General features: G+C 39.6%; 1 protein-coding gene across 4 annotated transcripts in view; it reads right to left on the bottom strand.

Annotated features, from left to right (window-relative positions):
- Positions 1-18,711, bottom strand: part of FOXP4 (forkhead box P4) — a 152,837-nt gene that overhangs the window by 76,981 nt on the left and 57,145 nt on the right. For all 4 annotated transcript variants that reach the window (XM_081915576.1, XM_081915577.1, XM_081915574.1 and 1 more), the window contains exon 3: positions 9,254-9,343. In XM_081915576.1, coding sequence (XP_081771702.1) covers positions 9,254-9,343 — 90 coding nt within the window. The remainder of the gene's footprint in view (positions 1-9,253; positions 9,344-18,711) is intronic.

The following is an 18,711-nucleotide window of genomic DNA, read 5'->3' on the forward strand; positions in this document are numbered from 1 at the left end:
AAATAATCAAGGGAATTGCAATGACAGCTCTTAAATAGTCATACATCCAACATGCAATACATTTCATGGATTATGATTACTTTGATGCCTATTTAGGGTATGTTTGATTACTGTTTTATAATAAATACATGATTTTTATTGTAATGTATTGTTTTTTCAGATTTTATATTATGCTCTATGTCTTAACATTTTTTAAGTCACTTGCAGACTTTGTGATGTGGCAAATATTATTTTATTCAGTTTATAGAATAACAACAACAACAATTCAGAAACCTCGCTACCAAAAAGTGTGGTCATAAATCAGCAGGCTTTGCATGGCCGCAAATCACCTGTGAGAAAAATGCCTTAACATCCATGTTTGTTCCAAATGACACAGAAACAACCAAACAACATTAAGGTATATTGTCTGAAATCACATCTCAGCAGCACACCTGAAAATGAATACAAGATGATCTGCCAGGTGAAGTTGAATGGAAGAAATGCTGCTGGTCCAGAGTTTGGACAAGATGATCCTTAGGTTCCTTGAAGCTCTACAGTTCCATGCACACTATTATTTTTGATTGATCTCTTCTAGCAAAACATTTATGCGCAAATTCAGAATGTTGCATGGTCAATGGAACTTTACATTTTTAAAAGAGTTTGCACTTCACAGATTATTCATGCACAGCTGAGAGAATGTTCGTTAAAAATTCTACACCAATGGCATCATACACCGTATCTCATACTACTTCTGATATATCTGCCAACTTTTGGAGAGGTTGTGGGGGGGGAAAGAGATTTTTCCCCCCTTCTCTGGCGGGAATGCCCACAGGTGTTGTTTTTTTAAAAATCGGTGTAGTGATTAGGGTGTCAGTCTAGGACCTAGGAGACCAGGGTTCAAATCCCTACTTGGCCATGATGAAGCTCACTGGGTGACCTTGGGCCAGTCAATGCCTCTCCGCCTAATGTACCTCACAGGTTTCTTGGGGGGGATGAAATGAAGAAGAGAAAGCTCCTTGCAAAAAGAAAAAAGGTGGTATATAAATGAATAATAATAATGATGATGATAATAATAATAATAATAATAATAATAATACCTGGAATTTAGTTATTGCAGAAAAAATTACACAATATGGGTCTGTAAGGGGCAGGAAGATCCTGGCTGTTTCTATTTAGTATGGCGGGATTTTATTTCATATAGTTTAGTTTCCGGTTTACAGGTATCTCTCCCCACACTGCCAAGAGAAATAGGATTGTAGTGGTTTTAAATTGGGTGTTTTTATTTAACATGTTTATGTTTTGTATGCCCTGTTTTTAGTTGGCTATAGTATTGGATGTTTTTGTTATTGTTTACGTCTCTCTGTGGCTTCATAATAATTTGAAAACTAATGATTGTTTTTTTAACAGACCATTCAAGCACATTTATCCATACAGCTAGAATTTTGGGGGAGTGATTTCTGCACTTCTGGTCCACGCAGTCCCCAAAACGCAGAGTAGCCTGAGTCTGTACTAGCTTCCCTCTAGTCTTCACAGCTGATAAGAGACCAGTCTGGGCCATGAAGACCGTTAAGCTTAGCGAGTCTTTCTAAAATGCACACACTTTGTAAGACAGAGCCCAGCCACAAGAATAAAAAGCTGTCATCTGGATGTGGCTCCAAAGACAGACTGATGAGTTAGGGTCCAGTAGGGGACAGAGGCCCCTCAAGTCAGGTGGCAGGCAGCCAGCTTAGTTCTGTTTATTAAAATTGCATTACAATACCAAATTAGGGCACAGAAAAACACCTTTTAAAAGGCGGTAAAAGTAAGTGAATTTGTTTGACTTAGCTTGCGGTCTTGATGTGGGCAAAATGTTGATTATTTGACATAACGCCATTCATTAAGAGCAACAGTCAAAACAAAGTTTTGGCATTCCTTAATATTCACAATGTGTATACTATGGTATAAGTGAAGGGCTAAAAAGCAGACTTTAGGAGACAACTTAGTCTTTCAACCACTACCTGCCCACAGAAGAGTCATAAGTGAGGGAGGGAAAGGGGAGAGAGAGAGAGAGGGGGGGGGAGGAGGAGAGGGAGGGAGAGATTTGAGAGCATTTTTACAGCCTGTTCTGGAACAATTTCCCTAGTGCTATCCTTCCCTCTCACTCCCAGCTACTGAGGAGGAAATCTATCAGTTCACTGCCAGTCCAGGATATGGTTACACTTTCACTCCAAACTTGGAAATTGCTGCTTTCCTTTCTGTACCTAGCTGTGCAATTTGTTTAGTTTCAGTTCCTTATACCCTCCTTGTAAAGCAAACAAACAGAAAATCCTTTCAGCTCAGTTCAGAGGCTACTAGACTGAGGGAAGCGCTCTGCTTTCTTTCTTTATGTGGGTAGGGAGAAAGGTTGGGAGGCAGCCACTGCAGCCCTGGCAAGCGAGTGGGAAAAAAGTGAAGTATGTGGTTTTTGCTTCCCCTAAAGGCAGGGAAGCATTCCTGCTCCACTTAAACTTTGCCATAGCGGGGCTCGTGTGGAAGTAGAAATTCAGATTACTTTGACACATATTTTACAATCACCTCGGTGTACCCCATCACCAAGCCCAGACCTTGGCCCAGGAATCTTGCTATATACATTCTTCATTCTCACCCATATTCTCTACATCTTTTCCCCACCCCCATCCTGCCTGGAGAAACTCTCCTGGTCAATCTCATCCACACCATTCCACTGTTAGATAAACTTCCTTTCAAAGTGAGTCTGCTTAATCCTATATCTCCCCTCATTCAGATCCTCCTCCAGTTGTAATGCGGGGCATGAGGAGGGGAGAGAGGTTGCTGAGTTATGAGCTATTCCTGACTCATGTCTACAACTTTCACAAGTTCTTTTGCAACACAAAAGGTGGGGAGGGAGACAGGACGTCAGGCTCTGTTAACTCTGAGAAAACCAGCAGGACAGAGGGGAGGCTGGGAAAGGGTGGACTAGGAAGGGGGAGAGAAAGGAGATTGAAAAACAAAGTGTGAGAGAGAAAACAGACCATGAATGAGTGAGGGTGAAAGGGAAGATAAACAGGCAATGACAGAATGAGACTAGGTTAGAGAGACACAGCTACACAACACATACACACACTTCATAGTTACCGGGAAAAGAAACAGCAGGGGGAGAAAAACAGTAAGAGAAAAATTCCAAAAGATGGGCATGTGTCTGTGTGTGTGTGTGTGTATTTGCACACATGTGTGCACGCGCACACACACAAATATATATAAACACATAGACTAAAAAAAAAGAGGAGACACTCACAGATTACAGGAATCTGACTTCACCCTTAACTGCCTTTGTTCTTTCAAGATATTTTCCATTCAGTGACTGCATTTCCTTCCTGAAAAAGCTATTGGAAAAAGCTGGCTGTTGGCTCGAAAGAAGCCCTGATGAATTATTGCTGTTAATATCAGCAGTGATTTTGCCTTCTTCACTTTCAGTTAAACTCATTAATGGAGATGGCGGCCCGTCTGGTACCTTCACAGAAGGGCTACTCCTTTCAGGGCAGGTGTTATAGAGGCCCGAGGGAAAGAGGAGGAGGTGGTGGTTTAGAAGAGAAGGAAAAATGTTTCAGGCCAGGTCTGGATTCCATCATATCCCACAAACTCCCTTAAGAGATGGCATTTTTATAGTGCATTTTCAAGACTGGAAAAGACCCATTAGGGCATAAAGACAGTCTCCCTGCCAATATAGGATTTTCCCCTATAGCCATCTGCCTTTTCTAAATTTACTGCATTTCAAGTAATGGTCTTCCATAGCCACTGTTCCAATATAGGAGGTGCTTGGGCCTAATCCAAAGCTTGTTGAAAAAACAACGAAGTCAGTGGAAAACTCCCAGCAGGGCTCCATTTAAAACTTCTTGGAATAAAGTAAAGTCACCTAACATATTGCCAGGAACTTACAGGCACTCCTGATGGAGAGAGATCAGAATATATAAGCAAAGCTATTTTGTGGAATGGATACTGAGAAATCTTAGATCTGTTGGTTCCAATGTTATTTTTCATTGATCAGGTTTGGAAAATTGGGGTGGGAGGTGGAGAAGAGTCCAAAAGACCCTAACCTTCATTGCACTGTAATGGGTCGAGATGCCGAAACTGACACATTAAACTGGTAAAATTCCCCAAAATGGCTTTAGTTTTGCTAATCCTAGTCCCATCTGGCTGTTCTGAAGATTAACATCTTCAACAATATTTTAAGACATGAATAGGGGTGCTGGACATCAGATGAAGTCTTATTGCCTTCAGTGCCAACAATGGTACCTTGAAGGTAAGTGAGCCTATACCAATTTGATTTGCTAGGTTTAGAAATAGGCAGCCAAGTGAAAAAATAAATGCAACAGACCTGGATGAGGAGAAGACAGCTTATACACTCAAGATCAAACTGCAGGTATGTGGTTCCAAACTAAATAGAATAAGTGAGAGGGGAACACAACAAGCAATATAATCCCCTTGCTTTATTCCAGACATACTTCAACAGAAAGAAAATGAGAACAAACAGTGCTGAGACCACTGCATAGATTTGGCTCCCTGGGGTGTCCGGAAAAGCAGAAGGCAGCCTCCCCCATCTCCATACTCTCATCCACTGGGTTTCCTCCATTTCCAGCAGACTGTGGAGGCAGTTCAGTTTGGTATAGACGGGACCTTCAACTCCAGGAGAGCACATACTAATTACTTTCCTTTGTTAATTAAACCCACGTGGCTCTAATAAGGTAACCTGCTGTTCGCCGATAAATTTAATTAGCCTGAAGGGAGAGCCCCTCCACACAGCTATTTAAAATTGTCACTTTCCATTCACTTGGGCTTCCCCCCCTTCTCTTGCTGTTCCTCCTTTAGACCTGAATTTATGCTCATTTTGCAAGCCCTTTCATGTCCCAAACCTGCTGCCCTCAATGGCATGTACATGTTCAATGACCTCCATCTTGGCAACATCTCTAGGGACATTCAAAGCTGAAAGCAGGACACTTTTATAGCTTTGCATCTGAAGAGCAGGCTTTGTGCTTCGGGTGTAACTTATTCAGAGTGTAACTAGGTGTTACAAGAAGCACAGAACTGCTGCCTCTCCACGTCTCTCTCACCCTCTTCCTCATAGTGTCTACATTAACATAATGTGTGATGTGATGTCATCATGCTATGCATTGCCCTTGTGTCATATCATTGGCTGTCATTTATCAGAGAGGGGCAGAGCACAACGTGACAACATAATGTCAAGCATGATAGGAAATGTTTTGAAGAAGAGTGGAAGAGAGACACAGAGCAACAAAAGATCTTTGAGTGCATCCAGCATCTTTCTGAATCACACAGAATGAACAATAATCTGCAGCTCATGTTTTGAGCATTATATTGTGAGGGGGCAGGGCTTGCAAAGATATATATTTGGTGGTCAATGTTCCACTTCTGAGAAGGTTTCATTGATCAAAAGCCATGTATTCTTCTAAGGCCACCCTGCCCACCTTGTAGTTTTCAACATTTCTACAAATGACCAAGGACTACACAGTGCCATTTTCCATTATCCCAGACTAGGTATTCAGGCAAAAGGGTCAGATTCCCACACCCCAACCACCATCTGTGTGTCTGGCTCCTACAGCCCCATTACTAGGCTACCACATCAATTTTTTAATCTATTAACTGGAAGCACTTCACGATTAATTATGTTGCCACGGACTCAGCTATGCTAACTCAAGCCCTCACCTGTTTCCTTTCACTGAAAGGCTTTGGCCTTACTTGGTCAAATATTAAAGTCCACATGGCTGCAAAATCAGCTTTTTGCCATCCAGTGGAATGTCTCTTTTTAACACATCTTATTTTAATGACTCTAACAAGGTTCAGCCAACATGCTTCCCTCTCTTCCTCCTTGTGCTTCACAACTGAATCTCTTTTAAAATGACTTCACTCATGAAGACACCATCTGAACCCTTGGTAACTTGCCAGCTCTCTTGGCTATCCTACACCATCCTTGTTGCTCTTACACCAACTTGACATCTCAGCAAGGTGGCTGTTATGTGTGGACCCCATTTAAGAACACAACTTAAAACATAAGGTAGCTTCTGACTTGCATATCTTCCAATGGCTAGTTTCGCCTGTGTATTCTTCTACACTGTCTGCAGATGGCAGGTAGTTGTAGCATTCCTCAGATCTCTGTCATGCTCTGGCCATCTACACTGGACAGGGTTTGTCTGTTTGCTTTGGGGGGGGGCATCTAGTTCTCTCTTTGCGTGGTATGGAAGCCCTTCCAAATGGATATCCCATATCGGCTCACTGTCTCTCTCACTGGATTGTCAAGACAATTTCACACTGCCATGAGATGCAGAACGTTAATTGTCCATATCTGTTTTTTGCACACTCCACTAGCTTCGTGATGACTCTACAGCTGTCAAGAGGCATAGCCATCACTAAGATCCACAGGGCAGCAACCTGGTCCACAGGTTTGACTTTTGCTAAGCAGTACAAACTGGACATGAAGAAGCCTTCACGATTCCTGCCCTGAATGAGATCTCACAGCATTGCTGCCCATTTCCTCTTTACAATGAAAGAACAAAATATTCTCCCCTATGAGGGGTTGCACAGAATCCATGAGTAAGAAACAGATAATTGCTCACCTGTTATTTTTAAAAATAGGTATCATGTGCAGTCACACATCTCACCCTCCATCCAAACACTATGAAAATATCCAGAGGATCATGACTATTTTTACTTGTCTTATAGGACCTCTCTGCAATGGTTAGGGGATGGGACTGAGCAGAAAGTAGTGAGTGTGCCTGCTAACTTCATTTATGATCAGTTCTTGAGGATGGGCAAGGGAGCCATTACTCCTGGACTTCCTGAGCTTTCTATAAAATAATGCCTGTGGTATTGTGCTAGCACACTCTCATTTATGGGGCCACACAGAATCCAAGAATGCACTGATTATGGTGAGTGTATGACCTTTCATCTGGGGGACACATGCACCCAAATTCACTGACCAGTATGAAATCAGCTAATTACAGAGTGAATGGCAGTTGTGTCAGAACTGGATAAGTTATGACATCAGTGGTCTATTTAAAAAATCATTTAGCTTCTCACTCTCCAATTGAAATCACGAAGAAATGGTTACGATGAAATAGTCTAGGATGGAATTATAACAGATAGGATCATCTAACTCAGAATTGTCAAGTCATTATTAGCTCCAGTCATGGTCTTAAGTAGAACTCTCTCTTGCTATCCAAGATCATTTAGCTGAAGATGGCAGGGACTGAGCGCAGGAACTTATGCATGCAAAGTATATGCTCTGATATGGAGTCTTCACTAACATGGTCACAGGGATATGCTTTAGCTAAATAGGAATCAATAGGGGAAGGGACATAAACCTAGAGTGAGATCAAATAAAATGGTGGACAGATATGATGGTCCAAAAGGATGAAGACAGCAAGGAAGTGGGTGGGCAAACAAAGACAGGGTTGATTAACCCATTTGGCTATGTCTTTGTTTTCTATTTAGATTGATAAGATATACATGGTAAAAGATAACTAAACAGATCTTGTTTATAAAACATTAAAAAGTCAAAACATATTTAAATAAAAAGAAGAAAGAAATTAAGAAAAGAGTATGAGAAAAATCAAGCATAAAGTAACAAGTGATCAGTATATATTGCTCAGCAGCCTGGTTAATTATGAGGCAAACCAGTTATTACAATTAAACAAATGAAAATAAAGCATGAATATTTTGTGAATTTAAAATTATAAACTCAATTGTTCTGTGAGTTTACTGGGAGCATAGCCCTCCTTGCTTCTTTTATAAATAGGAAAGTTAGTAGTAAGAGGTTGATTCCCTTTTCATGCCACTACAGAATATATAGGGGTTTAGGAGATTTCCAATTAGCAGCTATCATTTGCCTCACTGTTGTCAAAAGGAAAGCAGTTAATTCCAGACTTTCTTTAACTATTCCCTTTATAGCAACTTTATAGTAAGATTTCCATAAACATTGCCACCATTTATGGCATCTCACTGATATGGCAACATCTCAAATGTGAAGTGTCCCAAATAAACAAATCCACAGGAGCAATACGCAGTGGCCAATTTCCTTCTGAGCCTAATCAACTAGTGGTTCATAGATGAGCCTAGATCATGTTTTGGCATGCTACCATTCTGTTACTAAAGTGGGTTGAACAGTAGGAGAAAAACTGCACTCTGTGCCGGTGACAAGTGCTACAGATTGCCAGTCTGTCATGAAACAGGGCAACCTCAACTGAAAATGGAGTACATGTGGCTGTGTGAATCCAGTCCTTAAAGAAAAAGGCTCAAAGCCCAACCATGCCATATCACATGCTAATGCAGAATATTGGCAGGCGTTTAGTCCTCAGCAAGCTCTTCTACACCTTATTGTTTAACATTCTTTGTAGAACCTGGGAATCCTACCATAGGTTCTTGCTACCCCAGAGCACTAAGGCATCCAGCAACTCTGACACTTTTCTCAGTATGCTCTCCTCCAGCCTCAAAACCTAAAAAAAGCTTCCAGTAACACATCTGCTTCCACATATCAACATCCAACTCACTGCTCTGAGCCACTTTAAATATTATATCCATAATGGGAATCAAACACACAGGTGTCTTAACCAAGCTCTGCCAAAATGGCTCTATCAGTCAAAAGTATGTATGTATGTATGTATGTATTTACTGTCCTTCATCATAAGATCTCAGGGCGGTTCACAGAAGTAAATCTACAAGAATACAGATGCTACTCTCACTTCAAGTTCATAGAATCATAGAATACAATCCAGATGTTTCCGCCTTCCTCTGATATTAACTCTCAATGAATTAAATAATTTCAGCGCAATTCTCCAGACGTACTCAACAAGTACAAAATTCTATAAATGGTATTTAAGCCATATGACCTTGAATGACATCTTTAAATAGTTGCTTGGCTTGCTTTGGCAATGTAAAATTTAGTATGGGTGCCACAATTAAAAAACATATATACACCAAGAATGTATTCAGGAGTGACAACCTCATCAATCAACTGACATGGAAGGTGGCCTACTAGGTAAATACCAGCTTGGAACATGGAACAAAAATTAAATTATCATCTGTGTAATGGAAACAACCATAGTGCAATACCTCCAAAGACCACAGTAACATTAGGTATATAAGGAATACTAATATATCTTAATACTATAGTATTTAAGAACCAAAAGTTTGTGATTCAGAGGATCAGCAGTGAGTTTTTTAAAATCACATCAGGAAGCATAGCTTTTCAGAGGCACTTTTTGCCAGAAAGCTCTTATCCTCTCACCTGGACTGCTGGCTGCTTATTTTCATTGCTGCTGGGAGAAGTCAGCCCTGTTGCCTGTTGCAGAAGGAACTGTCGTGCCACCTGAAGAGCCTGGAGGGAAAGATATATAGTACAGGATGAAGATTTAAAAAGTGAAGTCTCTTTTTATATTCTTTCCAATGCAAACATGCCATCAAATTTGAAAAATAACTACTCACATACTCAAGACAGCAGATCAAATATTACTTGCCAAAGTAGTTTGTATTAAGCATGCAACACTGGCACAGAAAGACCACAAATAGCAGGACCTCCATGAAGCCAGGCATTTCTCTTCCACCATTGTGAAGGTTCACATTACTAGAAAGATCTGAGACCAAAGAATGATCCTGGATGCTGGAAGACTAAGCTAAAACAGAAATAGTCCTCACCAGCTATCAGCATGGGAGACTACTGGAGCTCCAACATAAGAGCCATATTAATAAGGAAATAACATTTAAGAAGATAGATCCAGGGGGATGAAATTTATTTTCTTGATCTGATTTTCTCTGTGTCCATATCCCACTCCAATCTCATAGCAACACAGAGATAGTGCAGCATCAAGTAGCTGCATATTGTTTTTAGGATGGAGAGGATGGGATCAATAGTCTTTTGGCAACAGTCAAAAGGAATAGGCTTCCATTGACCTAACTCAATTTAGATTTACCCCACTCCACCTTGGTCTTTCAAGTCTCAAATACAAGCATAGATTATGTCTGTACACAGATTGGTCTAGATGGGCCAATATACCTTCAAGAATGACTTTCTGGATACAGATTGTTAAAAATCCTGCCAGATTCAAATATTCTAGGCAGCTGGTAATAAAATTTGTATAACAAATTAAGTAGTCACTACATATAGAACTATGGGCATTTTTTACTTACTTGTTCTATCAAGATACCACATTTCAGCCAAGACTCCCAACACATAATCCAAAATTTAAAACTACTAAAAAAACCCCACTACAAAAAGAAACCAGTTGTACATAATATAGAACAGAATTCTCTCAGGCAGACTAATGGTTCATTCAGGAGCTGCTGGAATGGGCTCTCTAGCCTGTGCTTCCTCACTTTTGTCTTCCTTCAAGACACACAGGACTTTTAAGTATCCCCAGTGAAGATGGGGAAAGGGCTTCTCACCCTTCTTCAGGCCACTGATATGTCTCTTCAGGAGCTGATGGCATTCCTGTGTGTGATCACAGGCAATGGCTAGCCTGGTAAGCTCAACAACAAACCATGACTGGCAAGCAGAGGGTGGAGAGTTGGGGAAGTGGAGAATAGAAAGCTGTGCATGAAGGCATGGGACTTTAAAAAAGAACACACAGGCATGGGAGGGAAGTGCACTCTAATATGTCAGATCACAGCAGCCATACCGCAGAGGGAAAAAGTCTATGCTTGCAAAGAGCAGAGGAGAGGGGTTTCATTCAGGAGCCAAGATCAGACTGCAAGCAGAGAATAACCCCTAACACAAACAATCCTGTGGTACCAAAAGCGGCTGCTCCCAAAGCCCCACTTCCTCATACGTTTCTTATTTTTGCTTTGAGAAGAATTATTTTTTAAAAAAATTGGTACATTTCTGAACAACAAAGTCATTGTAGCCCTGCCTGCAAGACAGGTTTTTATTACAGGATAGAGACAGGAGGGGGGAGCACGGAGGTAGAGGTCGACGGGTCATAGCCCAGCTTGGCGGTGCTGCAAACAGCATGTGGGTTCCACTGAGCTGTCAACACCGCAGCCGTAAATCAAGACTCTGGCTTCCAAAGGGCGGCTGTGCTCTCCCCAGTCAGCAGAGGCACTAGCAGGGTGTGTCCCAGAGAAAGAACCGCTTGTTAATTTTCCACATTTCCAGCTATAAAGAACAAAGTTACTTTCCGTCAGGCATTTAAACCTTACATACTGTACCGTACTCTCTCTGTTTGGAGGAGCAGCTGATTTTCAACACATGGATCAAATTAGTGTGTGCACACTTACCCGTATGCAATATAATTGCATACACCAAGGCATGTAAATGCAAGACAGAGACTGTATTGTTGTAGCTACGAATGAGACTGATGCATAACTTAAGCATGGGCACAACCTAGTTTTGCAGTGTAGATAGATATGCATGTGTGCTACGTGCAACGCATATGGACACACAGTGTAAACAAGAGTATCTACACACATGTTACAAAGTGATCTCATGAATATCTCTCATGCATACACCATATCTGGGAACACAGCAGGGATGTTTGCAAGTAATTTTATTTCTACGACAGTATTCAGCACAATTATAAGGAAGAACATACTCGTCACACATGAGCAATTTTTAAAATGTATTTTAATATTTTAAAGTTTCAGTATGATATGTGTTGCATACTGCATGTGTATCAGATATACCATGCATGTAAACTTTAAAAGTTAGCATCACTATAGGTTTGAAAGCACACCATATGTGCGTCTTTAAGGCAGACACCCAATTTTTTTCCAGGTGACTTTACATTAAGACAGCACGCAGATGTCCAAAGGATACCAGGTGTTTTATTACAGTTTCACTAAATGCTAAAAGAAGTGCAAGATTGCAAACACAGTCTTTAGAAGCGGCTTAATGGCTAAAAAGCAACAAAGTTACAGACACTTCCTCAGTCACACAAACAGTGCTAAAAATCTCTTAAAGCAACTTCTCCACCCACCCACAATATCAACAAACCTAATACAATTGTCAGTCCTATAAAACTCAAAAACATGCTCCTAAATATATACTTTACACAGGACAAACAAGCACTGAAACTGCATTGTGTTCATTTGAGAAGACATGCAGCAACAATGGAAAATGCCACAGACTAAATAATTTTTAGACTTGGTGTTTTCAATAAAGTTCACTGGTCTACATGTCAACACATGAAAAGTAAGATATCAACAGTCCATTTCTGTATAAATAGTTCTATAAATCTAAGGTGGTGTGTGTTGCCTTCTTCGGAAATGAAAGCGATGTTTCCTTGGATTTGCCTACTATATAGGCATCAACCAAAACGACAAAAGAAAACAGTTGCAATGAAATCCCATTCAAAATTCAACAGGTTTAAAGTTTCAGCTGCACCATCTGGCTTCCAAATACCTGTGGCAACAGCTCAGGCAGCACTTTCATCCTCTTCCAATGTGTACAGAACAGCCTGCGCCTTCCCTTTAAAAGCTTCCATTTTGCAGCAATTTTTGCCCAAGGACCATTGCCCCAAGGAAGGGTGGATTTGACTGCAATTTAAGAGGGTTGGGTTTTAGTCATGGCACAGTTGTACTGACCTTCCATGTGACCTGGATTGTATCCATTCTGCTCTGTGTCCTTATTGACTAAAGTGTGGATTTATAATATCACAAGAAAGAACACCCAACTGAAAAGGTAAGTTCAAGGATCGTTGTAAAATCCTTCCAACAATTTGACAAATGAAGAAATAGAGGCTCAGAAGAGAAGATAACTGTTCCTTTATAATGCAGAGTAAGAATCAGGAACAAAACTGGAGTCTTATTTCACCTAACTCTCCGACCCTCGGAAAGTCTTTCAGCACTTCACACGTCTACTTCCTAATCTCTCTTTCAATGCTTCACTATTTTAATTAATTATGCTTCATTAGTTCAATCAATCAATTAATTAGCCAATCAAAGTTCAAGAGGAGTCCTACACAAATTGAGGAGAGAAAAGAGCTCTACTACAACACTAGTGCCATAATGATCGGAAGGCCAGCTTGCCAGAAGAAACTGGGATGCTGTAGCCAGCTGTATGAAGTCTCCAATAGACCCCATTTTAATTGCATTAGCCACACAACAGTAGCTTTGTTCACAAGGGGACAGCAGGGACAGCCCCCTGTTTTATGGGCTTTGGGAACCCTGTAAAGTCTGTGTGAGTTTATTAAGCCTGGTAGTGGCTTGTGCAAGAAGAATACAGCTCGTGACGGGTGCCGGAACATGTCAAGAGGGCACCAAGCCAGGCTGGTACGCAGGAGACCTGCTGCTCGATTAAGGGGATGCACAGCATGGTGCATGAGAGCCAAGGGAATGGTGGACAGAATATAAGAGGCCCACCCCATACAAGCTCTCATGGGGGAATTTAATTCACTCCCTGCTGACTCTCTCACTTTGTTGTGCTCTGAAGCAAGAAATTACAAGATTTACAGGAAAAAATGACATGGCCTTACAGTCTCACACTGGGGTCTCCCTGTAACAACTATGCAGCTCACCCACAGAAGGCCATACAATCAGGAATGGGAGAAAAATGAGTTGGGGGGGGGGGACAAAAACACAACTAGGACACAGCAGTATACATGGCTCCACTTTTCAAACAGCAAATTCCAACACAGTAGAGACACTTTTCCATAATTATTTTAAAGTCAACATGCTAGTCATATGTACTGGTAGCCAACATTTTTTTTTATAGGCAGCATACAATTTTCCAACCACCTGACAATACAGAAACTAGTAGTTTGCTCTCAATCCATTTAAAAGGAAAGCTCACCCCCACTACTACCAGGTAGAAACAGGCATGTGCCTTCAGTTCAAGAACCTAATTGCCTGGTTATTTGGAAAAGTTTGGATTTACTCAAAAATGTTTAAATTAATTATAATTTTATACCTCTCTCCTAAACTGAAAGTAAGAACAAATGAAATTCTTTAAGAACCATTTGGTCTGGAACAGGTTACCAGATAGGGATGCCTTCTGATTTGTGTTTGGAACCACTGATTGCATGTGCAATCAGATGGAAGAGGGCGATTTGTGGTTTTGTTCATTATCAAGTATAATTTAAATTAGCTTTATACATGGATGTGTTATTATTATTCATTAGTAGACCTGAAACATCCAAAGCAGAATTAATAAAGAGTAATTAATAGCTTGGGTAGACTATTCAGGATATACAAGTAATTGGGCAAAATCTGAATTAATACCAGTGGGCAATTGCAGACAACTTACTTTGTATACTAACTGGTGATTTTGTTGGTGCCCAGAGGTCTTAACATAGCTAGGTATTTTGGTTCCAGGAGATATTCATCAAACAATTATACTGAATTTGAATCGGTTGATAAAGGTTTTCCAGTGATTTGGAACAATGAGCCTCACTCAAATTTAATATTTGGGGTTAGGTTAATGCACTTTAGATGAATATTTTGTCATGGATAATAAATATACTTTGTGGTGTTTCGTTGCATAATCTCCAAGTATCCTTTCAAAGGACTAATGACATATTTCAGAAGTTTACGTAGGATAATTCTACACTACATTTTTCACTTAAGAGAATGCAGCTGCCAATATTGGAAGGAGGCAGATATTAGTTTACATGACAGGGCATATTTGTCAGCATGTACAAAAGATTGGCATTTTTTTCCCCTTCCTTGAATTCCCCAGCTTGGGCAATTTTAGAGATGGCTTATTTGGCACCCTTATTTAGATGGTTAGTGCTGACGTCTAGGTTTCATAAAAGGAAAGATTCTATGCCACCTAACAGAAAACTAAACTTGTAAACTGTTGTTTATAAGTGTTACAAGGGGTTTTTTTTGGGGGGGTGTCAGACTCCTCTGATCCCTTGATCCAGTAACTGTTTAAAGCTAATCAAGCCTTCTAATTCCAGGGAATAACCAAACTAGCTTCCTGGTGAGGTGGTGGAGGATTAAAGGGCTCAGTGTGAGACAGCAAATGGGCGGGGGCCCCTTCTCAACAGAAAAAGCCAGAGTTGAGAGCAGAGTTTACCAGTGATGTGATCTAAAAGTAAATCAGCAAGCTAGAAAGAGCCATGTCTAATTTCTGCTGGAATCCAAGGCTGTGGGCAATGGGGTGTTAATGCGGTGAACCCCTCCATCATAGGCTCAGGTTGTATATATGTGTAAATAAACCATAAATCATAAAGACACCACAGTCTCCACTGTCCCTCATTCTAAAAGGAAACACACAACCCTGGGTAAGCACCTGCAACCCCTGGAATCTCACATGGCTTGGGAGGGGAGGGAAGGAAGTCAATAAATGTATGGTATAATAAAATATGTTTAATTTATAATGTAAAATTTGAAAAATTAATACAAATTATATTTAAAAAATGGAATCTCACAAAGCTTGGAAACTGGTGTGGAGTGCATCAATAAGCTCAAGAACTCAGGAAATCATGCAGCCCAAACAATGAAAATTTGCTTTAGAGTCTGTATGGAAAATTTCCTTAGACTTGAAATTGAGACTGATCTAGCAAAAAATAATATTTGAGTATATTAGACTCCACAACATTTGTATAGGAAAGCACTGTCTAATGAAGGAAGATGTTAGAGGTAAAATGCCCCATACCTGTTTTAAGGACTAAATTCTATCCTTTTAGCCCCTCCTAATACAAGTATTCAATACACAAAGCACCTTGGGTCCCAGAGCAATGATTATGCCATTTATTTCCTTTATTAGCCTAACAAAAAAAAAACTATTATAAAATTGAACCTGATCAATAAACATGAAACAAACTTGCTGGTAAAGAGTTCTGTAGATAAAAGCACAAACAGACAAAGGGCTAGGCATGGGGATGTAGGTTTTAACAAGGAATGAAAAATTAGGGGAATGCAAATAATCAGTAAAAAAATATGGAAATGATAAGCAAGAGCTAGAAAATGAATGTATCTGAAGATAAGAGAACCTTCAATGCAAAGATGGAAAAAGGTAACAAGTGAAGCTAAATATATATATCCAGAAACATGATCATATTTGCATGCAGAAAAAATAAGATGGGCAATAGATCCCCCCCCAAAAAAAATATTCTACATCAGAGTAACCCCATTGACTTCAATTTATCTACTCTGAGTATGGCCAACACTGGATAATACACTCAAAGCGGGACAAAATAATGGAACCAAGCATGGGCATAGATAACAAGAAAATGTTATTAAAATTGTTGTTTTCTGACAACTGAAAATTACAAGACTAATGTTGACATCTGAGAGGAAAGAAGGAATTGGAAGAGAACATTTGTTTATTAGTTTGTTTATAATCATTTATAGTCCACTCTTCTTCCCCAAGGATCCCTAAGATCTCTATCTTGAGGAGAAGAAGTAGTAATCACATGATCAATAGATAAAGAAATGGAAAGAGAAGAGTCCAGAGGAAAAATATGATATTCTCTTTGAAAGATTTGGCTTCAGAGAATGAGAAAGCCATGAGGAAATAAAAAGACAAGATGAAAAATTAACAAAAGAAGAGAAAAGATCAGAGACAGAAAGTAACACAACATTGTCACCATGAACATGATTATTATAACTAAAAAATAAGACATGGACAAGAATAAAAAACAAGGTGATTAAAACAGAACATTTAAAAACACTGGTAGACAGAGGAAGAGGACAAGGAAACAAAAGAACCATTAATGGAAATGTGGCAAGTATGGTTAGATAGATAAGACAAAAATGAAGAGAATGACCAACAGTATTGAAAGCAGAGGACAGAACAAGAAGAACAAGGACAGATCAAGATGAATAGACTATTAGCACTCTTCACTTGACTGATAATTAAATAAAGTAAAAGTAGCTTCTGTTGGGTGGTAAGAACAAACAAAAAACTGATGAAGATCAAATAGAGTTAGGTAAAAGAAAAACCAACAAATGAAAGAAAACATATTCAACCAGTTTAGAAAGAAAGAAAATAAGATAAATTAGATGATTGTCAACAGGCAAGCATCAGTTCGTGCTAAGGGAAAGCTTGCCAAAACATTACAAAAATATAGGTAATGGTAAGATCTCCAGAAACCTTTTTAAGGGAAAAAGACAAAACAGGAATAAAAGAACCAGAGGTCTTTTTGGATGAAGACAAACAGAAAGACCATTCAAAGAAACAGGGGATAACGGAAAAAGGAGGCAGCAGAGAATTTCCAAAAAGAAAGGGCAAAAGAAGCAAATGCCATAAATATCAGAAATAAACAGCAGTTGATTTATATCACAAAAAAATGACCAAGAATCTGAGGAGCTGAGTGAGAGAAAGAAGAAAAAAGGTGAAGCAATAATTTAACAACTGAAGAGAGACAATGAGCATTGTGGAAAAATCAGTTTTGAATATTGCCTAACGGGAAAAGGGTGAGCATTAAGTCTAGACTTCTAAAAAACCAGTGTGCTCAGGACCTGCGCCATAAATGTGCAAGTTGTCTAATATATGAATGAAGAGACTGGAAGTAAGAAGTAAGCCAAGGCTGAGAAAGAAAGGATTATGAGACCAGGCAGAAGAATAAATTATAGTAGAAAGAACAGAGCTAAATAGTGAAACAGCCTTATTAGGAGAAGATGAAGAGAGAGAAAACCGGAGGTAATTGCAAAGAAATCCTTCAAGAGAAGGGTTTCATCTAGGATCACAGAGTAGAATCAAGGAGGAGAGTAAAAGCAAGCAAGTGGTGATCAGAAATAAAGAATGAAAAGATCAACTAGGTTACTCTACTAGGAGAGATGACAGAACATAGTGCACTACCCCTTCCCCTGCCTTTCAGTACCAAAAGTTAGAGATGCAGGATACTTCCTGGTAGGGGCTTAAGAATGTTAATGGTTGACAAGAGTTTCATAGGGATGCCATGAAGAGGATGGTTAAATCGTGAGAAGGATTTAGAAGAGCTTGGGGTGATGGATGATCCTGGATGATCTTGAATGGGAGGGGGGTCCTAGCAGATTAGGGGAGGTGAAGTCAGAACCCCAAGAAGTGTCTGGAGGGATCAAGTGGGTTGGCAGCGGAGTATTCAATCCCCTGACATCAGACATCCCTAGCCAGATACTGCTGTTGTGGAGCTGTCTTTGGACTCTCTGTCACTTTTTTATATATTTTATTTTCTATTTTTATAACAACAATAATTTTCATACATATTCAATCCAAATTTACTTGATTGACCTCCCCCCCTCGTTTCCATCTCCCCCCTTTATTTCCCTTGCATCTAGTCATTTTCCCACAGAATTTCAAATTCTTTTTCATATCCTAATTCTATTTTCAGTTCATAAATGCTACAACAATCCTGCTAATGTTTCCACATTTTTACAGTGTTTTTTAAAGCAATCTATTAAAAAAATTCCATTCTTGATTAAATTTTTCCTCATCTTGGTACCTGACCTTCACGGTTAATTTAGCCATTTCGGCACAGTCTATCATCTTAGTCATCCATTCTTCTTTTGTTGGGATGTTCTCTTCTTTACACTTCTGGGCAAGCAGCATTCTGGCAGCTGTGGTCACATACATAAATAATCTCTTTTGCTTCTTTGGCACTTCATCTCCTAATATTCCTAGTAGAAAGGCCTCTGGTTTTTTGACAAATATATTTGTAAACATTTTTTTCATTTCATTATATATCATTTCCCAGAAGCCCTTTACCTTTTTGCATGTCCACCACATACAAAAAAATATACCTTCTTTATCTTTACATTTCCAACATAAATTAGACAAATTTTTATACATCTTAACAAGTTTAACCGGCGTTAAATATCATCTGT

This window comes from Podarcis melisellensis, assembly GCF_964234715.1.
Source record: "Podarcis melisellensis genome assembly, chromosome: 6".
NCBI classification, from domain to species: domain Eukaryota; kingdom Metazoa; phylum Chordata; class Lepidosauria; order Squamata; family Lacertidae; genus Podarcis; species Podarcis melisellensis.